At 33.7% G+C, this 24,917-nt stretch overlaps 3 protein-coding genes across 3 annotated transcripts; 1 reads left to right on the top strand and 2 right to left on the bottom strand.

Annotated features, from left to right (window-relative positions):
- Positions 1-6,194: 6,194 nt before the first annotated feature.
- LOC149895309 (uncharacterized) lies at positions 6,195-11,930 on the bottom strand. Its single transcript, XM_090118885.1, has 6 exons — positions 11,799-11,930; positions 11,217-11,412; positions 10,805-10,927; positions 9,470-9,607; positions 8,101-8,187; positions 6,195-7,344 (listed from the first exon to the last, which is right to left on the bottom strand). The coding sequence occupies exons 1-6, from the start codon at positions 11,861-11,863 to the stop codon at positions 6,946-6,948; spliced, it is 1,008 nt and encodes a 335-aa protein (XP_089975011.1). The 5' UTR covers positions 11,864-11,930; the 3' UTR covers positions 6,195-6,945.
- A 1,675-nt stretch (positions 11,931-13,605) lies between these two features.
- On the bottom strand, positions 13,606-16,900 carry LOC149895308 (uncharacterized). Its single transcript, XM_090118754.1, has 3 exons — positions 16,864-16,900; positions 14,838-16,428; positions 13,606-14,535 (listed from the first exon to the last, which is right to left on the bottom strand). The coding sequence occupies exons 1-3, from the start codon at positions 16,898-16,900 to the stop codon at positions 13,614-13,616; spliced, it is 2,550 nt and encodes an 849-aa protein (XP_089974880.1). The 3' UTR covers positions 13,606-13,613.
- Positions 16,901-18,432: 1,532 nt separating this feature from the next.
- LOC149895307 (uncharacterized) lies at positions 18,433-23,193 on the top strand. The gene is made up of 6 exons (XM_090119119.1): positions 18,433-18,898; positions 19,109-19,295; positions 19,944-20,047; positions 20,521-20,880; positions 21,502-21,698; positions 22,099-23,193. The coding sequence occupies exons 1-6, from the start codon at positions 18,433-18,435 to the stop codon at positions 22,966-22,968; spliced, it is 2,184 nt and encodes a 727-aa protein (XP_089975245.1). The 3' UTR covers positions 22,969-23,193.
- The last annotated feature ends 1,724 nt before the right edge of the window (positions 23,194-24,917 follow it).

The raw sequence follows: 24,917 nt of genomic DNA, 5'->3' as shown, positions 1-24,917 counted from the left end.
GTTCTGTGGCTGCACCAAACATGTATTTTCAGGAAAAATTGAGCAAAAAATTTTTGACGTAATTTTGTCGTTTAAGTATTTTTTTACGTGATCAGTGCATGCAAAACTACAAGTTATTCTAACTTAGTGGGACACCCTGTATAATTTTATTAAGTTATACCAGATTCTTAGAATACATTTTTTTGTTTCCCATCGTATCATTTTACAAATAAACTATTACCAAATTTTCATGATGTTTTTATTTAGATCCCATACAATCGTATTCCTGATGTATTATAGGCCAGTAGAAATCGACACTAAAAAACCCTAAATTCGCAAAGCACGATGTAGATTTGAATTTTTGGTATGTTGTTTGGATCAGTTAGGGTGATGTAAATCCCAATTTGCAACTTCGAAAAAGTTGTGCTCGCTGCGCACCACGTGATAAACTGCGAAAATTTTGGACTTTTTTCACTTTTTGCTCTAAAAGTCATAAACTATGCGTTTCCGACAAGTATGATTCAGTACATAAATTAAGGTTATTAAATTTGCAACAATTTAAGCCTAACCGCAGCTCTCTAAACCTTATAACGACTAAACTGTGGCCATTCGAAGATGGTTCATTTTTCCCGAAATATTGAAATTTTTAGTTTTGCTCCCGTTTGAAGCAAAATATTGGCAAAAACCGCTCGTTCTATGAAAAGTTCGTATAATAAAGTTGTAGTGCATTTAATTTTCTTTCATATGAGCATAGAACAAAGTCTGTGAGACAAATAGTTCACTCACAATATCTGAAAAACAAAAAGAAGGTAGAAATAGATTTTTAAAGAATTGAAACTGAGGGCATATAAAATCATAAAAAGGATAATACTTTTTCATTTGCAGGATAGGTAATTAACAAAATTACAAAGATAATTAAATTTGCAACAATTTAAGCCTAACCGCAGCTCTCTAAACCTTATAACAACTAAGCTGTGGCCTTTCAAAGATAGTCAGTTTTTCCCGAAATTTTCAAATTTTTAGTTTTGCTCCCGTTTGAACCAAAATATTGGCAAAACCGCTCGTTCTATGAGAAGGTCATAAAATAAAGTTGTAGAAAATTTAATTTTGTTAATTACCTATCCTGCAAATGAAAAAGTATTATCCTTTTTATGATTTTATATGCCCTCAGTTTCAATTCTTTAAAATTCTATTTCTACCTTCTTTTTGTTTTTCAGATATTGTGAGTGAACTATTTGTCTCACAGACTTTGTTCTATGCTCATATGAAAGAAAATTAAATGCACTACAACTTTATTATACGACCTTCTCATAGAACGAGCGGTTTTTGCCAATATTTTGCTTCAAACGGGAGCAAAACTAAAAATTTCAATATTTCGGGAAAAATGAACCATCTTCGAATGGCCACAGTTTAGTCGCTATAAGATTTAGAGAGCTTTAATTAGGCTTAAATTGTTGCAAATTTAATAACCTTAATTTATGTACTGAATGATACTTGTCGGAAACGCATAGTTTATGACTTTTAGAGCAAAAAGTGAAAAAAGTCCAAAATTTTCGCAGTTTATTATTTGCGTATAATCTTTTTTCCTACTTTCCCAAATTTTGTAATTTTGTTAATTACCTATCCTGCAAATGAAAAAGTATTATTCTTTTTATGATTTTATATGCTCTCAGTTTCAATTCTTTAAAAATCTATTTCTACCTTCTTTTTGTTTTTCAGATATTGTGTGTGAAATATTTGTCTCACAGACTTTGTTCTATGCTCTTATGAAAGAAAATTAAATGCACTACAACTTTATTATACGAACTTCTCATAGAACGAGCGGTTTTTGCCAATATTTTGCTTCAAACGGGAGCAAAACTAAAAATTTCAATATTTCGGGAAAAATGAACCAATTTCGAATGGCCACAGTTTAGTCGTTATAAGGTTTAGAGAGCTGCGGTTAGGCTCAAATTGTTGCAAATTTAATAACCTTAATTTATGTACTGAATCATACTTGTCGGAAACGCATAGTTTATGACTTTTAGAGCAAAAAGTGAAAAAAGTCCAAAATTTTCGCAGTTTATCACGTGGTGCGCAGCGAGCACAAATTTTTCGAAGTTGCAAATTGGGATTTACATCACCCTAACTGATCCAAACAACATACCAAAAATTCAAATCTACATCGTGCTTTGCGAATTTAATGTTAATTTCCACTGGCCTATTAGCTGTGCCCGGCGGTTTCACCTGCATTGCTCCGTTCCGCTCGGGGCACTCGGCAAAGTGAACGTTTTATCAAAATCGGTTCATCCATTTATTTGATATAGGGGTAAAAGTAGGAATAAATAAATGAATTTTATCTGAGGAAAATTCGTTTAAGTCAGGAAAATTTTTCTAAGTCCGGAAAATTTCCATACGCCAGGAAAATTTCTATACGTCAGGAAAATTTCTATACGTCAGGAAAATTTATATTAGCCAGGAAAATTTCTATACGTCAGGAAAAATTTCTATAAGGTGGAAAAGGATAGGTTAGGTTATGTTAGGTTAGGTTAGGTTAGGAAAAATTTTCTTAGTCCGGAAAATTTCCATACGCCAGGAAAATTTCTATACGTCAGGAAAATTTATATAAGCCAGGAAAATTTCTATACGTCAGGAAAATTTTCTATAAGGTGGAAAAAGATAGGTTAGGTTAGGAAAATTATTCTAAGTCCGGAAAATTTCCATACGCCAGGAAAATTTCTATACGTCCGGAAAATTTATATAAGCCAGGAAAATTTCTATACGTCAGGAAAAATTTCTATAAGGTGGAAAAGGATAGGTTAGGTTAGGTTAGGAAAATTTTTCTTAGTCCGGAAAATTTCCATACGCCCGGAAAATTTCTATACGTCCGGAAAATTTATACAAGCCAGGAAAATTTCTATACGTCAGGAAAAATTTCTATAAGGTGGAAAAGGATAGGTTAGGAAAATGTTTCTAAGTCCGGAAAATTTCCATACGCCAGGAAAATTTCTATACGTCAGGAAAATTTATATAAGCCAGGAAAATTTCTATACGTCAGGAAATATTTCTATAAGGTGGAAAAGGATAGGTTAGGTTAGGTTAGGAAATTTTTTCTAAGTCCGGAAAATTTACTATTTTTCGATAATATATTACCCATGTTTTATACCTAACCTAACCTTAACACACGCACACACACACACACACACACACAGAAACCTAACTATTAGTACATTGAGGTACCTATTTTTGTTGTTGACTAGCCAAATTTTTTTTCGAATTTTCTGAGAAAAGAGAAACGAAACAGCTAATATAATTATATTATATAGTTTTAAAAATTTACTAACCTAACCTAAACACAAACCTAACTAATAAATCGTCACACAGAAACCAAACTATTAGTACATTGAGGTACCTGTTTTTGTTGTTGAACATCCGAATTTTTTCGATTTTGAAAAATTTTGAATTTTCCGAGAAAAGAGAGACGAAACAGCTAATATTACGATTATAAATTTCGTGGCCAGAAATAATTTAGTTTTAAAAAGCTAACCTAACCTAACCTAACCTAACCTAACCTTACCTAACCTTACCTAACCTAACCTAACCTAACCTAACCTAAACACAAACCTAACTATTAAATCGTCACACATAAACCTAACTATTATTACATTGAGGTTCAAATTTATGTCTATCAAAAATTAACGCCCTCTTTTGTTGTCGTCGTTGTGTTGATTCAGCTTCTTATAGCTTTTTGTGTATCAGTTTGTTTGTTTGTTTGAACGCGCTAATCTCGGGAACTACTGGTCCAATTTGAAAAATTCTTTCGGTGTTAGATAGCCCATTTATCGAGGAAGGCTATATCCATACTAATATTATAAATGACGTAACGTGCTCACGCACAAAGCTGCGTATTTCAGCGAGTACGCAGCGAGCCTATTCGAACTGAAAACGAAATAAAGCACCCTATCATCTCTTTAATTTGAGTGAAATTTGGTCGTAATTTCGTGTTTGGAGGATTGTTCATATTATCAATATGTAATCATCATCCATACTAATATTATAAATGCGAAAGTAACTCTGTCTGTCTGTCTGTTACTCAATCACGCCTTAACTACTGAACCAATTTGCATGAAATTTGGTATAGAGATATTTTGATACCCGAGAAAGGACATAGGATAGGTTTTATCCCGGAAATCCTACGGGAACGGGTTTTTCTTTGAAAACGCGGGCGAAGCCGCGGGCGGAAAGCTAGTTAAGCAATATATCTAGACACGCGGCAGAAAAAGAGTTTAGTAGTGCTAAATTTAAAACGTAAAAAATGTATTAGTTCAGGAGCCTATTACAGCGTTAAGGAATGAAAACACTATTTGGTAGATGGAAATCTATGGAGGGTTGTCGCGTAAGAATCCCAGGACAGTTCTTTGGCATATATTATTATGGTATTTGAGGCTTAATTAAGATTGAAACACTAGGATGATGCAATCACTTTTATTCACGGCAACAAACTGACACACGATCGGTGACATTATTTGTGTCTACCCTCACTAATATACTACAATCCCTCCCCCTTTAGTTATAACTTAATAAGTAACTAGGTATTACAAAAATTTACATTTTTTAAGTACATATACGCAAAGGATATCTACGAGGTGTCAACTGATCGTCACTCCGGGGGTCTATAGGGGCGGAAGGAGAACTCGCGCTAGTCGTGACAGAGCTTCCTTCAGAATCTGAGCCAACTGGTACCGACTCACTCCTCTCCTCCTCTACCTGTTCTTGTTGAGGAGCTGGCGATGACAAGACGTTTCCTTTATTAGTGCGATTTTTGTGACGCCGAGTGTATAACAGGATGAATTTTCGCAATGGGAAATGATGAAACACACTACGTTTACACACGCACTTCTCGAGAGCAACTGAATAGTGACGAACGTACTGGTGGCTTGGAAGTCACCTGAGTGGCGACAAGGTCACGCGTGCTTACGACTTCTATACCCGGCGCGGCGAATGATGATCCCTAGACCCTATGACAGTTCGTCTTAGTGATTGCTCGTATGATGGGTCGTGTCGATACTTTACTATTTTATAGGCAAAGGCGTGGTTTGCATTCATCCACGTCGGTAAACATGTTTTTATAAATATTATATAATGAATTTTTAACTAAAATTTTTAACGTCTTTTATGTTGTTATTGTATTAATTTAAGTTTTTTGCATAGATTAAGTAGGTTAAAGTAAAACGAAAGTTTTCCAAAACATAAAAATTCGCCTTATCATTTTCACGTAATTTTTAACCCGTTTAACACAGTGTATATTATTTTATCGTGAAAATGGAAGCCCCCATTTAATTTGTCTAAAAAACTTATATTATCATAGGTAAGTAAATTAAAGCGAACGGTAATTAATTAATTAATTATGCTGCGAACTTCTGTTCCATTCAATAGTGAGTGAACTGAAGCTTAAGCATGGAAAAAATGTGATCTCGTTTCCATTATCGAAATTTGTTTATCGATACTTTCCGCACTAGTCGATAAATGCCAACGATGTAAATTTTGTAGGACGTAAACGTAAAGTCAGATTGATATAATTTCTCGTAAATGTTAAGAATTGTTATAATTCCAACAGAATATCATTGTTATGGCATAAAGCTACGTAAAAATTAATAAATGCCATTTTTAGACGCTTCCAATACGTTTCTAATTTAATGGTGACGCCATTACAAGTTTGTCTCTTGAGAATAATTGTCAGTGTCATAGGGATCATCATTCGCCGCGCCGGGTATAGTGTCTTGTTATTTAGACTTGTTGATGTGGTAACGATTTTACATTAATACATTCGTATGTCTTTGAGGAGCTGTACAACATATAGTAGATAGTGTAGGTGATCAGATGCGAAATAAAACATTCAATATTTAATGTAAACATTTTTTATTATACTAATGTAGTGTAATACATTAACTCGCTTATCTTTAAATAAATCAACAAGAACAAATTTTACAGTATTTACATTTACATAAATAATAAATCTGTAGAAGGGTCAATGCTGTACATTGAAAATATTGAAAAAATAAATAGCAGGGGAGGTGTTACTGGATCGATACAAAACCCAAATATATGATTTAACCCATTGACCACCGTAAGCCCCGATCGGGGCGCGACACAATAGATTTTCTATTGTGTCTGTGATTCCGAGGACTGATGGATTAAAAAAAAATTGTTTTCCGCATAAATGTATGATTAAAAAAATTGGTTGTCTGTATGGTCGGTTTACTGACGAAAGTTGAACGTGACAACGTCCGATTGTGCTTCTTTGTCGCTCGTTCCGCGCTCTCGCTTGCACTTCAAGCCTTACATGGAACGCCTCAGAGCGAGGTAACGCCGCATGAGTCATGTTTTTTCGTGCGTGCAGCCGGCTCTATCGAATTATAAGACGTTGTCACGTCAAAAACATCAAAGAAAAATTGGTTATAGCAGCTTTGCAAAAATTTCAGCCTAGTTTACGAAGTTCTCGAATTTTAATATTCCGAATATCATAATCCTGAAAACGTTTTTTTCATATACAGTTAATTTATATGCAGACTAACAATATCCAGATTTTAAAAAATCAAATCTAATATTATAAAGAGTTTGTTTCTTTGTTTGTTTGAACGCGCTAATCTCAGGAACTACTGGTCCGATTTGAAAAATTCTTTTAGGTGTAAGATAGCCCAGTTATCGAGAAAAGTTATAGGCTATATATCATCACCCTAAGACCAACAGGAGCGGAGCAATGTAGGTGAAACCGCCGGGCACAGCTAGTCAGGAATACGGAATACGAGTCTGTTTCACTGATCGATTTTCTTTAGGGACAAGTAGGTGATCAACCTTCTGTGTCCTGCCAGACTGAGACATTTTTTTTCTTCGTCTCCACCGGGAATCGAATCCTGAACCCTTCGGTGCTCACGCGTCAACCACTGTACCAAAGAGGCGGTCGAAAGCCATTTCCATAGTCATAGGTTACCGAAAAAGTGTCGAAGTATGCGGTAAGGATATAACATTTCTGAGATACTCGTATGCTTGCGGGGAATAAGAATGAATGGTCAAAGCGAATCCTTTCACTTCATCGCTGTACTTCGGCACTTTAGTTTTAGGCTCGTGATCAAACAATTTGCAAATATTAGCAAAGTTTCCTTGTAATATATTATCAATTTCCGTATTTAACGTATATTTTTTTACAGTTGAAACTAGAGATTCCAACTTTTTTATTTTTTCCTGTTGCCGATTGATCTTTTGCTTCAATGCTCTTTTGGTCTTCTCTAAAGATATCTCACGAGGAGTCTTAATTTTCACTTGTACACTGAAATCTTCGAAACGTGCTCTTTTTGCTGGTGGTTCATCTTGAGTGTCAATATTCACCTATGGAAAAGAAAGGCACACATATAATGACACTTATTTTTACTTATCAATATATCTATACTAATATTATAAAGTTGTAGAGTTTGTTTGTATGTTTGTTTGAACGCGCTAATCTCAGCAACTACTGGTCCGATTTGAAAAATTATTTCGGTGTTTGATAGCCCATTTCATATACATATTATAAATGCGAAAGTAGCTCTGTCTGTCCGTCTGTTACTCAATCACGCCTTAACTACTGAACCAATTTGCATGAAATTTGATATAGAGATATTTTGATACCCGAGAAAGGACATAGGCTACTTTTTACGCCGGGACATAGGATAGGTTTTATCCCGGAAATCCCACGGGAACGGGAACTATGCGGGTTTTCCTTTGAAAACGCGGGCGAAGACGCGGGCGAAAAGCTAGTATACTAATAAAGTCAGTTTGTTCGTTTTTCACGTCACGATGGAGTAATAACAAGTGAACTAAGATCGCGCTTTCATAACTTTTATCTATTTAGACTGTCATGAAAACCTTAAAAATTAAAATTAAAAAAAAATACTATACTTAAGTAATATATTTTGGATAATTTTGTAAAAACTAATGTTTATTAAACTTGAATAATTTCCAAAATAATTAATGTTTTGCAGTAAACAAATATCTCTGATAATAATTCAGGAATCGAATTATTTTATAAATGAATGCCGTTCTATTTTGTACCTTGTTATCACTTAAATAATATCACAAATTATTTTTATAATATGTTTTACTTACTTTGTTAATATCTCTTGATGGTCTGGGTTGTGCTTGAGAAGTTTTTTGTTGTGAGTCAATCTTCGGTTCCAACAATGCCCTTAAGATCTGCATAAAAAAAATAATTATCATTTTGAGTTGCTAAAACAACCATTAGTTATTATAGGTTGTGAAGTATAATAAAAAAAAGTGTAGGCTTTAAATAATTAACAGTTTAAGTGGATTAAAAGACCTTTAGTGGCATGGCAATCTCTATACAGGGTGTAAAAGTGTGCACAGGCGATTATTCCGTAACTATTGCAGATATCAAAAAATTTAAAACTGATATCGAAAGACCTTTACTTAATGAGTAAAATAACAATAATAACTTTTTAAAATTAAAACGGGAAATCTATACTAATATTATAAAGAGGAAAGGTTTGTGTGTATGTATGTATGTATGGTTTTCACGCATAAACTACTGGACCGATTTTGATGAAATTTGGCACAGATAATCTTTAGACCCTGAGAAAGAACATAGGCTACCTTTTATTGCGAAATATGTACCACGGGCGAAGCCGGGGCGGACCTCTAGTATCCAATAAAATTACATCAAACACGCCCATACAAGGGCTTTCGATATCAGTTTAAACCCGTCCGATTAGGGCCCTTCTGGCCTCCTCCAATCAAGCGACAGCTCAAGCCGAGGTTCGTGGTCCCCGTGGCGGGGGGATGCCCTTGTGCATGTCGCTACCAGGGTGAACCTTCAGTTCACCCCCGCGTCCGCGTTAAAATGTAGAAGCCCTTCTGGCTAACATTGAGAGACACCACACAAAAAAAAAAAAAATCAGTTTAAAGCTTTTTGATATCTGCAATAGTTACGGAATAATCGCCTGTGCACACTTAACGATTACACCCTGTATATAAAAATGAATCCATATTTCCCTTGGTCACGGCATCACGCGTGAACGGCTCGACCGATTTCGATAATTCTTATTTTATATTTCTTGAAGTACGAGGATGGTTCTTATGGAGAGAAAACGTAAATATGTACCATGGGCGAAGCCGGGGCGGACCGCTAGTATAATTTAAAGATTGGAGGCTAGTTTCCACTTTCGGTCGACGAGCCAGCAAAGTAATAAATTAGGTAATTTTATCCCTACAAGACAAATTGACTCGACTCTGTCGCAAATGTCCCCAAGGTTGGCTGAAGGAAATGTTTAAAATAATAGAAAAACTATGAATAGAAAAACAAAGAGCAACTATGGAGTTTCTTGCCGATTCTTCTCCGTAGATACTGCTTTCCGAATCGGTGGTAAATGTTAAAAATATGTTATGAAGTTTCAAAAGTGCTTCTAGAAGAAGTCTAATTGAATAAATAAATGTTTGAGTTTGAGTTTGAATAACTTACAACATTTCTTTCACTTTCTTCCAGAGCTGTTTCCTTTTGAGTTGTAGATGAATACAACTGACATGAGTCATCGGACGACGGATCGCTAATATCTTGTTCATTTATACTTGTAGAAAGTTCCATGCAATCACTACATGCCTGAAACACATTTTAATATTATATAGGTACTTTGTTAAATATTCAGTGAAATATAAGTTCTTACAGACGAACGGCAGAGGCTACTTCAGCCGTCAAAACGTCGACGGCAGCCATCGATAGGGTATGACCAAGAAGCTTATCTAATATTCTAATATATATTATAAAGGCGAAAGTTTGTAAGGATGTATGGATGTTTGTTACTTTTTCACGTCAGTAGTTTACTGAACCGATTACAATGAAATTTAGCACACATATAGAGGGTAACTTGGATTAACACATGGGATAGTTTTTATCCCGGAAATCCCACGGGAACGGGAACTATGCGGGTTTTCCTTTGCAAACGCGGGCGAAGCCGCGGGCGGAAATCTAGTATCTAATACACTGGAGATTTCAGTATGAACATTAACTTGTAACAAGAAAATATGACCTTGAATGATGCCTGTATGTTTTTTATCCCTTTCACACCTAACTGACTACCGAGGTGTGAAAGAGATAAAAAACATACAGGCGTCATTCAAGGTCATATTTTCTTGTTACAAGTTAATGTTCATACTGAAATCTCCAGTGTATTAGATATAAGCTTCTTGGTTATGACGCTTGCAGTTGAGGCGTATTCCATCCGTCATATTGACAGTCGACGACACATAGACCAAAGAGTGCGCAATTCAGTATATTATATTGTATAATATTATAAAGAGGAAAGGTTTGTATGTATGTATGTATGTATGGTTTTCACGCATAAACTACTGGACCGATTTTGATGAAATTTGGCATGGATAATCTTTAGACCCTGAGAAAGAACATAGGCTACCTTTTATTGCGAAATATGTACCACGGGCGAAGCCGGGGCGGACCACTAGTATATTATATATTAGTATATTATTATATTATATATTAATTATTCAGTATATTCAGTATATTATATATTCAGTATCTACCATTTTTTTATAAAAAAAACCCTAATTGATATTAGGCGAGTCTTTGTTCAACTGGTATAGAAATCCCACAGGAACTATACGGGATTTTCTTTGAAAACGCAGGCGAAGCCGCGGGCGGAAAGTTGGTAAGTAATAAATTAGGTAATTTTATCCCTACAAGACAAATTTACCTGACTCTAACCCAAATGTCCCCAAGATTGGTTAAAGGACTATAATTTCAATAGAAAGAAGAAATTGAATGCTTAAATTAATAACTTACAACATTTTTATTACATTCTTCCAGATCTGTTTCTTCTTGAGTTGTATCAATGTCAACAGACATCGGATCGCTATCATCTTCTATATTTGTACTCGTTGAAAGTTTCATGCAATCACTACACGCCTGAAACACATTTTAAGATTATACAAATACTTTTGTTATTTTAGTATAAAATATTCAATGAAATATAATGGTCTCATGGTGGTTAATTATATAACTAGCTGTTCCCCGCGGTTTCACCCACATTAATCTGCTCCTGTTGGTCTTAACATGATGATATATAGCATATAGCCCTCCTCGATAAATGGGCTATCTAACACTGAAGGAATTTTTCAAATCTGACCAGTAGTTCCTGAGATTAGAGCGTTCAAACATACAAATTATTCAGCTTTATAATATTAGTATAGATTACCTCATCCACAGGTGAAGAGCAGTTACAAGGATGTGGTAAGTAAAAAGGTACAACATTTTTCAAAAGAAATTTTTTTCCTGGCTCGTAATCTTCAGGCTTAAAATGTAAACTGCATATCCTGGCATGTTGATACATTTTACCCTTGATAGGCACTATAGACAGCCATTTATTTTTTTTAACTTCATTTTTTGGAAAGCTGAAATAAGTAAAACAATAAAATATTAGGTAACTTAAAAAAAAGTATAAATTTCTATGTAAAAAAGAACAAACTTAAAACCACATGTGAGTGCAATACCGATGTCGTGTGTTGTTTCATTACTAGTATAAAAATCTTTGAAATGGTGTTCTAAATGTTCATCATAATATTGTTATTACAATATAATATTCTCTTCGCTATCCATAAAAAGTCATAGCTCCTTACTTGATTAGTATTACGAAAAGAACATATTTAACATGACTGCTTACTAAAATGATGATAAGTTTGCATTAAATATGACGATTTTTGCCATTAAAATAATTCTAAACAGGTAAATGCATGTATGGTATTGAGGAATACTGTAAATAACATAAATATACACTTGCCTGTGAAATTTTATATCTGAATTTGGTTTCCAAAAACTTTTACAATTTTTCACAACACAATACATTCTTTAAATGTATTCAATCAATCACAAGTCACAACAACCTAACAACAGCGTTCTTTTCGAAGCGAAGCAAAGAGCAAGTAATACACAGCTGTCAATAGAATAGAAGAATTGCTTTTTGACAGCTCGACGGGTGATACCAGAAGTGATGTCCAAAAGCATCCAAAAGATTATCGATTGTGATATCATTTCAATTATAAATTCAAAATATTATCATAAATCGAATTACGTACGTAAATAATAATTACAACGTAAACGTACTAATAAGATATGTGATAATAAGACCACATATGTATGCATTTTATGTTAAAACTAAATTAAACTAATAATATTTTATTATTTCTTGGTTTCTATCTTACAATTTGGTTGTCTTTATGTTTAAATTATATAACTTATTAGAGGAGTTTTTCTGTAACGGATATATCGACTTATCGACTTATCGAGATATCGACTCATCATTGAATAATTCTGTGAAGACATCACTAAGTGGGCGAGGCCTGTCCATGAAGTACAATAATAATTTGTATGACATTTTAACATAGACAATAAATAAATTAATAAATAAATCATTTATTTCACCAAAAACATTTAACAATTAAACATTTAACAATACAATCCTTCATAGGCGTGGAGCTGTTAAAAAGCAAAGTCAGCTGTAGTCAGTACTTCGATTGCGAGCTCACCACAGAGCACTGAGCCATACTGCCATAGAGCAAGTAATATGAGCTCACCAAAAGCACACAGCAAGTAATATAGACCAAGAGCTCACCAACTCATGTACAAAAACTAACCTTTGCACAGAATACATAGCCTTGGGAAAACTTCTATTTTTCTGTGGCAATACCAACTTAGGTGTGAAAGTAATAAAAAACATAAGGGTGAATGAACTTGTCCTCTCGTGTGTCACGTGTGAGTTTCACGTGTGTCACGTGTAAGTGTCACGTGTGTCACGTGTGAGTGTCACGTGTGTCACAGGGATAAAACCTATCCTATGTCCTTTCTCGGGTATCAAAATATCTCTATACCAAATTTCATGCAAATTGGTTCAGTAGTTAAGGCGTGATTGAGTAACAGACAGACAGACAGAGTTACTTTCGTATTTATAATATTAAAAGTATGGATATTTATGAAGAAAATTACTGACACAAGCACATTGATTATGATAAAACCTAACAATCTAAACCTATTTTTCAGTTCAATTTTTTTTTATTTACTTTGTCTGAATTTCAAATTGATCATGATAGATTCGTCTATTGCTAGAGATTGTCTAATCTAAAAATGAACGCCCCTCCACTGTGTTTACGCTCACATTCAAAGTACGTGTATAGACGCAATACACACAAATTGGTCTGCCTCATTGGTCGTTCAGTCCTCCAGTCCCGTCCATGCCCGAACGACAGGACCAGTTGGCCAACTAGTGCATAAATGACGCGATGCACGACAGAACGGACGTGTCATTCCGTACATAGCGCGCTCTCCCCGCCATACAATGCTAGGCACCTGAACTGATCGCCCGATTAGTTGACAAATCAGTGCGCGAAAGTCAAAGTTTGCAGTAGAATCGACGCGCGCACACATATAAAGTGGTTCAATAATTATTTGTCCTCACACATTGAAACAATTAAGTTTAGTGGAGGGGCGTTCATTTTTAGATTAGACAATCTCTACCTAAGCTATTGACTACTGAAAATCCAAAGTAGGGAATGAAATGGAAAAGACTTGTTTATTAAAAAAATTTTATTTTCTAAAATCGTTACAAATTAAACGCTTCCTCCAGTTCATCGATGGGATCCTTTAGTGTAGTTTTCGAAGTTGGGATCATGAACAGCTTTTTTAAATCCTCTTGAATTTTACTTTTTATTCTCGTCTTCTTGTCATCGTCTACTTCGTTTATTGCTATATTATCCAAATACCGTCTCAAAAATGGTTTTGTAGCCTTTGTTGCTATTGTTTCATTTATCTTATTGATAGCATTATTTTCTTTAACAGTAGTTGTACTTATTATGTTATTCAGTTCACTAGTAACATTTATATTGCTTAAATTAGAACTCTTTGCTTCTGTTACATTAAAGTTAAAAGTATCATTTACAAATGAACTTTTCCTGCTATCTCTCGTATCGTTTAAATCTTGGCTTCGAAAAACTATTTCAGTTGTAGATACATTCAATTGCAGTTTCTCCTCTTCAGGTATTTTAAAATATTTTGTTGTTATATTAGTTGCATTGAGAATCTCTAAATTTTCAGTTACATCGTCTAGTTTTATGGTGGATGGTTCGTTCGTGCCATCCCAAAATGCTAACGTTCCAAACGTTTCTGTTACTTCTTCACTTTGTGAATTATATTTAGTTTCATATTTTGCTGGATTAGTTACATTTTCTGCTTTATCAGTAGAAACAGTTGTAATATTGTCTGGAACAACTGTAGTTGTAATTTTAAGCTCGTCTTTGTCATTACTTTTTCTGTAACCTTTAATTTCTTTGTTTTTATTGTTATGATTGTATAGACTGCCAAAATACTCCACGGAGTCACTGTCATAATTTGCACCAGTTGTGCTTGAAGATTCTATTAATGTATGAGCGTTATTTTCATTGCCTCTAAAAACATTATCCATCTTCGATTTAGTGCGTTGTTTCGTTTTCTTTCTACGCTGTTTTCTTTGAGATGATTCCTTGTACCTGAAAGATAATAAAAAATACAGTTAAACACATGACAATAAAATAGTTAAAAAGTTCTAATCGTTTCATTATCATCATTACGAATAGAGTGTTCGACTTAGGGCCGATTTTTCAATGCTTGGATAAAACTTATCCGTCCAATAAAGTATTACACGATAATATTAAAATGTCACGTAAGCTGTCAAATACGGGCAATTAGAATACGGTTTTATAATGGTAGTTTTATATACATTATTCGACGAAAAGTTTTAACCAAGGATTGAAAAATCAGCCCTTAACTATTTAATTTATTCATTGCTTACCTCTTGTTTTCTGGATAAATACTTTTAAAAAACGAATCCGGTTGTATTAAAGACTTGTCTATATCAATGTCTATTTCAGCATGCGTGGTAATAATTTTATAAGTATCTTTACTGTCTTTATCAGGTTCAATCGTGAATCTTTTTCTTTCAGCATCTAATTCTTTTTCTCCTCTCTCTGTAATAGTATTAGCTCTATAAATATCAATTCGTTCAGGATATAGAGTTATGAATGTTTTTAATTTATTTGTTGCACGTTTCTTTGTATATTTCTTCCACACTGGTAGTTCATCATTTGATTTGCTTCCATACTCAGTATCATCATTCTTTGACAGAAGCTTTTGTAACAATTCCTTATTTATATTTTTTTCTGAATTTGCATGTCTTGATACTAGTTGTAAATTTTGTGTACTCTTTATTATTTGATTTTCCTGTTTGGATTTTGATGTTCTTCCATTTTTAATTTTAAATCGTTTACGTTTCTTCTTATATTCGTCGGATTCTCTGCTTTTATATTCGTTTAGTTTATCGTACTCCCTTTTAGACTGTTTAGTTGTTTTTGCTTTTCTTTTTCTTATTTTAATAAATTCTTTGCTTCCTTCAATAGGTATTTCACTTTCATTGTCAAATTCTGTTTTAACCTTTATCTTTTGAGAATTAATACTTTCTCTATCATGTTTATTAAAAAAAGATTGTATGAATTTACTGTTATCGTCTTTTGTTTTTTGGACACCTCTAAAAGGTTTATATATCTGTATTGTTTTTGAATCATCTTCCTCTGTAGTATGTTCACTTTTATCTCTTATGTGTTGTAATTTAGAATGTTTATATTTATTTTTAAAAAGTGGTGTTTTCTTCGTTCTATCTCTTATCTCAATTCGTAATTTCGATTTCTTTTTTAACCTCTTTGATTTAATTTTTGATTTGCTACTCAAGAAGGGTTTCACTAATTGTTTTATTTCCCGTCTTTGTCCTCTATCTAATTGACAATAGTAATCTGTTATCACCAAATTAATGCTTTTTCTTACGATTGATCGTAAGTTTACATTAGCTCCATTCTGATGCCTTCTAAACAATTGCAAATGATTTAAAATATTTTGAAATTTATCTTGCGACCTCTTCTTTAAGAAGGTATCAAGAAAACTGAACAAAGCGCTTTCCTTTTTGTATTCATCATCTCTCATCTTTCGTAAAACATCATCTAAATTCCTTCTAACATCACTTAATGGAGTTTTCATGATATCAGCCAATCGGTCGTGTAAAAAGCTTAGAAAGTTTGTTTCTTCATCGTCATTATCACAATTACTCAAATCAATGTTGTTTATTTCTTCAAATATACTTTCTAATAGAGTCGTGAAGTCTATTTCATTGTAGGATTGTAATATGAATAACAGTTGCTCTAAAATATCAGTAAATGAGACAGAATTCGTTCTTCTAGTATCTGCATTCAATCTAGTTTCTTCTATAGTTGATTTTACTTTAGTTAGGAAGCCTTGTACTGTATCTAGTAAGGCTATGTCGGCATCTTTGTCGAATTCTAGTACAGTTTCGAGTGCTAGGTTAACACTTCTTGGTTTTGAACATTCCAGAGGATCTGCAAAAAAATAAAAAGTTTAGTTAATTATTATCTCACCTAAAGGAAATTTTCACATTTTACAATTAACGTAACTAGCGGTCCGCCCCGGCTTCGCCCGTGGTACATATTTCGCAAAAAAAGGGAGCCTATGTTCTTTCTCAGGGTCTAAAGATTGTCTGCGCCAAATTTCATCAAATTCGGTCCAGTAGTTTATGCGTGAAAACCATACATAGGTACATACAAACTTTTCCTCATTATAATATTATTATAATATTATAACGTAATTTAAAAACTTGTACAATGTACGTATAAAAGTGCTGAAAAACATGTTTTCCTTTCTTTTTTATTATAGAAAGGAAAACCACATAAAATTATTTATTTGCTTCGATTCGTACTACGCAACTAGCAAGGACTGTCTGGTCGGATAAATTATTAAAATAAAAAAAAATATACCGAATTGCATTAAAGCCAATATCAACAATAAAATCATGTTTTATACTGGTTAACATAATGTGAAACTAACATTTTACTCCGGTCTCTGTACATCTGTGTTTCTTACAGTTACTTACAGTCGTTTCTCTAGAAAGAAAATTTAAGGTTTTAAAGGAGATTTAAAATCATAAGAATCATAAACTTTAAATAATTTTTAGTACCTACTCCTATATGCAGGACGATCAGGTATAGTCCAAGAACTGAAATTTTATCCTTAGTATGCCATCTTATCTATACTAATATTATAAAGCTGAAGAGTTTGTTTGTTTGAACGCGCTAACCTCAGGAACTACTGGTCCGATTTGAAAAATTCTTTCGGTGTTAGTCGTTAGATAGCCCATTCATCGAGGAAGGCTATATATCATTAAGCTAAGACTCACAGGAGCGGAGCCACGCGGGTGAAACCGCGGAACGCAGCTAGTTACTTATATTATGAAGGTCAAAGATGTTTAAAAATTGTATGGATGAAAGTTGAGGGTGAATGTTTGTAAATTGTATGGATGGATGACTGTTAAGGTTTTATGAAAATAAGGTAAAAATCTACAGTGAAATTTTTTGAAAAATTGTTAAAAAAACATACGTATGTACAAACAAATTTTATCCAACGTCCATAGTAGTTGAATCAAATAATAAATGCAACAATAAATATTATCAAGATATAAAAATATTTATATGTTATGTTTAAATCAAATGTCTTTTGAATTCACGTGGTTATACTATATTTTTGTGTTTGGTTCTATTGATTTTACTTACGGTATTATTTTTATTTTCATTTTCAATTTTCATGTTACATAATAATTCTACAGTCAATTTCAACTTATCCATGACCTGAAAAAAACTCTACATTTATTTAAAACTAGCGGTCCGCCCCGGCTTCGCCCGTGGTACATGTTTATGTTTTCTTTCCATAAGAACCATCCTCGTACTTCAAGGAATATAATAAAAAAAGAATTATCCAAATCGGTCCACCCATTTACGCCTGATGACAACGCAAAACGGGTTTCATTTTTATTTTTATATCTTCTTATATATAAAATTCTCGTGTCACAATGTTAGTCTGCATACTCCTCCGAAACGGGTGGACCGATTCTCATGAAATTTTCTGTGCATATCGGGTAAGTCTGAGAATCGGCCAACATCTATTTTTCATATGTACCGAGGGCGACGCTGGGGCGGGCCGCTAGTAAGTATATAGATAGATATAGAATAGCAAAAAAAGAGTGTTAGGATTCGCATAGTTTTCCACCTAAAGTGCCAAATTGTTTTTTAATATTATAAATTACATTTTGATCATTGAAAAACATCTACATATGAGTTTTCCATCAGTTTTTCAGTGAAATATACCAAAAAATATATAGATTGTAGGATAGCTTGTTTTATTCGGCCCTGACAATAATATAAGAAATGCCGTAATTAAATGCCCGCAGCTGTCAAATGAGTGTCTTAAATCTCTGACCAGCGTAGTATCTAATAATATTTAATTTAAACTTATGTTTCTTATATTTTCATTCCTCCGTTTCAGCTAATTCCATGAATACACCAGGCACATTACGAAAAAACAACGTATTTGACTACAGCTACGACGATTGGGAGACATCTACACTATCTGTTTATGACATTATAAATACGGCTAGTACTACAGTATCTAGTTCAACTACAACTACGTCAACTATAGTAGTAACGTCTACTACACCTCTAGCGACTGTCACTTCAAGTGTTACTACAGAAACTACTAATGTGACTTTAGATTCCAATGTAAAAGATACTATCGCGAATGATACAACTATAGATAATACTATATTTAGTGATACAGATAATTCAACAACAAATGCTACTGAAAGTGCAACAGATACTACTAAAGTGATAGAAACTACTACAGTTACAGCTAGTAGTATAGCGCCTCTAAATGATACCGATTTAGATGAACTATTGTACAATTATTTGACAACAACACATCAAGCTGAGTTGTTGATTACTCCGGATGTAACTGTTGAAAGTAAGTTTTAAATAGACGAAGCAATAAATTAATAGATAAAGTAAGTTGTATTTCGTAAAATATTATAAAGCTGAAGAGTTTGTTTGTTTGTTTGAACGCGCTAATCTCAGGAACTACTGGTCCGATTTGAAAAATTATTTCGTTGGATAGCCCATTTATCGAGCAAGGCTATAGGGTATATATCATCACGCTAAGATAATTCAATTTCAGACGCTTCCCAAATTATTCCACCATCATCTACAATCCATCCAATCGTCTGGGAAGTGAAAGACCTCACAGAGACCTTGAAGTTTGGCTTTTTCACCACCACGATGATATCTTTAACACGAGTGGTAGCTTCCAAGGATGAGGGTGATCTGCATCTGCTGTTGACAGCTTTCAACACGGAGATTATGCGGTAGGAGAGTTTCTGTTTGTTATTATTTAAAAATAGCATTCCGCCCGCGACATTGCCCGCGTTTTCAGAAAAAGTTAGAAAAAGTTACCCTCTGTATGCTAAATTTCATGAAAATCGGCTTAGCAGTTTTTGCGTGAAGAAATAACAAACAAACATACAAACTTTCATATTTATATCTAGCTTTCCGCATGCGGCCTCGCCCGCGTTTTCAAAGAAAAACCCGCATAGTTCCCGTTCCCGTGGGATTTTCGGGATAAAACGTAGCCTATGTTGCTCAGTGAAGATGCAGCTTTCTAATGGTGAAAGAATTTTTGAAATCGGTCCAGTAGTTAATGCGTGAAAACCATACATACATACATACATTCTTTCTATAATATAAAAATGAATCCCAAAATGTGTTGGTAAGCGCATAACTTGAGAACGGCTGAACCGATTTCGATAATTCTTTTTTTATTATATTCCTTGAAGTACGAGGATGGTTCTTATGTAGAGAAAATGTAAACATGTACCACGGGCGAAGCCGGGGCGGACCGCTAGTATAATTATAATTACAAACCTTTCCTCTTTATAATATTAGTATATAGATTAGTATAGAAGTATAGATAGTAGGATTCGTACATTTAATGGTAAGTTTAATTAATATTTCAGATTAAACAGAGCAAATCGTTTCGGGATGTTTGGTCCTGTTGGAATCTACACAGTAGAAGCTTTGGCCCAAATGATGGCTTTGTCTCCCGCCGATCTAGTACAATGTAAGTATTCAAAATTTATTTATTTGTCAAATAATATAATTTTGCACTTGCTGTGCCGGTTTTACCCGCACTGCTCCGTTCCTGTGGATCTCGTGGTGATGTATTATAGCCTTCCTCGATAAATGGGCTATCTAACACTGAAAGAATTTTTCAAATCGGACCAGTAGTTCCTGAGATTAGCGTGTTCAAACAAACAAACAATCTCTTCATAATATTAAAAGATAGGTAGATTCAGATGCACTATAAATATTAGGTATTGCAGTATTTTCTAATTTGTCAAATGTTGTGTCTGTAAATTATTGTAAAGATACGTTTGAACGATATTAATTGTATTGTATTATTTTGATATCGAAAAAAGGTCTAATTTCAAAGCTATTAGGAAAAGAACTACTTACGCATTTGTACTTACCCGATTTGGACAATAATAAAAGAGAATATTACTAACAATCTAACAATGATAAAATTTCTCATAGCGCAAGCATCCCTCCTAAACTTCGCTCTAACAACACGAAAATCAACACTAAACCCAGAAGTGAACGCAATTATGGACCTTATAGACAACATATATACAGACGAAGATGCCTTAAACGTCATAACTTGTATCGCCAATATAGATGATTTCCCGAACACAACAAAAAACGAACATGAAATTGTGCAAGAATTGATTGAAGCTGTACTTTTTATACCGTATTCAAGGATAAAGGGAACTCATAAGGAGCAATTGTTAATGCTTGAAATAGAAAATGTAATATCTAAAAATGTGAATATTAACCCGGGACCTATGCAGCGCAGGAGCGGCATTACGTTCATACCAATGAAGAATTATTTTAGACGTGAGTTTATTTTGGTTTCTTGAATTGTAGATTTGGCATTTACTTATTAAATGAATCTATATTAATATTTACAGAGGTAAAGGTATACTTTATAGTTGTAGTAGATCATCTTCGAGTGAAATCAGGGCGAGCGACTTGTTAATAAAATCGATTAAATTTTTTATTTGTAAGCAAAAGTAATCTTCGACGACAATTGTATTTTATATTATGTTGATTTTGGATTGAAGAAGATTATTCAATCAATGATAGCTTAATAAATTGTACTCTTTTATATCTTACTAGATTTCCGCCCGCGGCTTCGCCTGCGTTATCAAAGGAGAACCCGCAAGACCCGCATAGTTCCCGTTCCAGTGGGATTTCCGAGATAAAACCTAGCCTATGTGTTAATTCAAGTTACCCTCTATATGTGTGTTAAATTTCATTGTAATCGGTACAGTAATATTTGCGTGAAAGAGTAACAAACACACACACACACAGCCTCACAAACTTTCGCATTTATAATATTAGTAGGATCTTAAATATCGCTATAGGGATAGATTTCTCAATACATACATGTTTTGAGACGTTTAAATGGGCAAATAACAATGTCTCATATCTTTAAATAATAATTAAATTTTACAGGACTACAAAGGAAACCTCAAAAGCGTCTCCGAAACCTATTCAGACGTGGACAAGCCACCAGAAGATTTAGGAATTACAGGAACTTTCGTTTCGCGGCGACAACTGAGTTTGTTGTGACCGACTTGAGTTACTTCAGAAATGTATCGATAAATAGGATGCTGAAGAAGAAGCAAAGGCGGTATAAGAAGAAATGGAAGGTAATGTTATGGAAAAGGAGACAGTCATTTCTTATATGTGTTTATTTATGTTTGTTAGCAAAGGAGCTGGTAGTTCCTCTGGTAATAAGCAGTATCACCGCCTTTCAGCATTTGCGGAGGCTTAAAATCTGACAATCAAGCAACTCTAAATAAAACTCGACAATATTTATGCATTGATAATAAATATACAGTGGATCGTCCCCACTTATCTACGATTAGCATTTGCTATCAACTATAATAGGAAATGCTAATCGTATGTATATAATCTGTGATGTGAGAAGTTTGATCCCAGCAGACACATCCTATTATTTATCATAATTTAAATTATTTACCTTTCTGAATGAATTTAGTAGTAAAACTTTCATTCTACATACCTCTAATTCACTTATCTTTTTTCCAGAAAATTCGAGAAAGCGAAAGAATAATCGGCACGAAACGCGGCAAAACAACCACAACTACAACCACAACCACCACAATAAAACCAACAATGCATCGAAGTAAATACTATTGGAGAAAGCATGTGTTTAAAAACTTGTACAAAATGAAAACAACGACACCCAGTACAACTACAACCAAATTATATCCATGGATGAGACGATATTATGTTGATAAAGGTGATGAAACTTGTTCATCTATAAGTGATGAAATAAGTGAAACTAGCAGGATAAATACGAATGAAGATACTATTGAAATAAAATCATCTAGATATGGTAAAATAAAAGATGGTTTCAGAGACAATTTTAATTATAAATATGATGATGGCGCATCTATTAATAGCGATATAAATACTAATAAAGATACGATTGAAGAAATTAAATCATCTAGACACACTGAAATTAAAGATTTCAGAGACAGTTTCAATGAAAATATAAGAAATGAATATCGTAAAAGTTTCAATAAAAAGTATCAAGGTATTGACAAAAATATCGAATACGAAACAACCGTTCAAAAACCAATGATGGTGTATCGTGATTTGATAAAAACTGCCAACAAAGTAAATAAGAAACAATCAAATTTCAGAAAAATGCATGATAATTCTGATTACAGTAGTGATGAGAAATATTTGAAAGCTAACGTTTTAGATGCTTTAGTACATGGGAAAGAAAATGGATTAGAAGTATATAGGGATAAACGAAGACATATAGTTCGGAAAGCAGACACTTATTCGAGTTATAGTAACGAAGAAGCTATTTTAAAAGCAAAAGTGTATAAAGCATTCGGTTACACTAATAATTTCGCTGATAAAATAAAGAAAAAGGTTTTTATTTGAATAAAAAATTGAACAATTTCATGAAGTTGTTAGTTTTATTGTTTTCTAGGTTTCCGTAGCACGTAGCACCGTCAAATCAGCTCTATGTCATGTTAATGTTTTATCGCTATCGAATTTACAAACGTATACAAAATTTCAGCTCAATAGGTTACCGGGAAGTGAATCAAAGTTACTTGCTACATTTCAATTTAGTCATTGAGTATAGACAAAAATGCTCATAAATATACCGGCCAAATTGATCCTTTTTTTTGAAGTAAGTTAAAAATAGGCCAAATATCATCGATAACTTTTAATTTTAATTTACCTACATAATAACTCTCACAATAACTATGATCACAATAAATTATTTCGAATTTGAATTTGAATTCATAATAATAAATTAAAAAAAAAAACGTGTGGCACTCGGGGACTGCCGCGGTAAAGCTATTGCATAGCATGTCTTCAAGCCACACCTCCGAGCCCGTCGGAGTGGGGAGCGTGAGGTTTTTTCGTTACGGAATTTCTTGATTCGGTCCCCGCGCTCAAGGCTCGCGATAGAAGCTATGCAATAGCTTAATAAATAAAACGATTGATATAAAATCGGCTTGTAATTCGTATCTGCGCTCATTCCATACAAAATAAACACAAACAAACATAATACTTTAATAATATTATGGTATATGTCACCATCATCAGGTTGAATCTGATATTTAATTGAATGACTAGGACGAATGTTGATTTAGTCAGTCGTCATTCAACGAACGCGCTAGTCATTCTATCAAATAGCAGATTCAACCAGATGACTGTAACATATACATAATTATGGATAAAGATGAGTATTCCCAAAGGCCTATAGACCCTCCTCTTCCTGTCCTTTTTAGAAAAAACCCACAAATCACAATTTACTTATTGCAATTTTTTTTGGTTCTAAATGAGTGTTAAAAGTGCTCATCATTCTGCGGTACTTATAAATACGTAAGTATGTAAAAACACGTCTCTTGCTTTCTTGATGATGAAATAAAACCTGTAAAAAAACAACAAACATTATATTATTATGTTTGATATAAATATATTACGTGGTTTCACTACACAGTATAAAACAAAGTCGCTTTCTCTGTCCCTATGTCTCTTTGTATGCTTAAATTTGTATGATAAATAATTTAATGTTTGTATTATATGTGTGTTGCAGGTTGCTAAATGTTTATATTGTGTAAAATCTCATGCTCTGGTGTATTTGTGTTATGTTGACAATAAACGTTTATTTATTTACTAGCGGTCCGCCCCGGCCTCGCCCGTGGTACATGTTTACGTTTTCTCTACATAAGAACCATCCTTGTACTTCAAGGAATATAATAAAAAAAGAATTATCGAAATCGGTTCAGCCGTTCTCGAGTTATGCGCTTACCAACACATTTTGCGATTCATTTTTATATATAAGACTAGCGGTCCGCCCCGGCTTCGCCCGTGGTATATAATATTTACGTTTTCTCTACATAAAAACCATCCTCGTACTTCAAGGAACATAATAAAAAAAGAATTATCGAAATCGGTTCAGCCGTTCTCGAGTTATGCGCTTACCAACACATTTTGCGATTCATTTTTATATATAAGATTTAAATCTTTAAAACTACGCAACGGCTTTTGATGCGTTTTTTTTAATAGATAGTGTAATTCCAGAGGAAGGATTCAGTATATAATTTATTAGGTTTTAGACAAAGCGGGCGAAACCGCGGGCGGAAAGCTAGTTCGTAATAAAATTGAACCAATGCCGAAGCTGTAGGTAACAGACTAAGGTAACAGAAAATAATACATACAATTTTGCTATACACATACTATAATTTTCAGCATTTACTGAAAAATGTTAGTTTTTTAATTAAATAGTCTTTGTTTAGAACAAGAACTGATATTAAGACAGTATCTACCAAAAAGGGCTGAATCAGTTTCGAAAAAAAAATACAACAGGAATAAGG

Source organism: Colias eurytheme, chromosome 31, assembly GCF_061535395.1.
Source record: "Colias eurytheme isolate Ceu_HAF_F1 chromosome 31, ilColEury1 Martin Lab GWU primary, whole genome shotgun sequence".
Lineage (NCBI taxonomy): Eukaryota > Metazoa > Arthropoda > Insecta > Lepidoptera > Pieridae > Colias > Colias eurytheme.
Note: the sequence above shows the minus strand (reverse complement) of the source record. Positions and strands in the feature narration are given on the sequence as shown.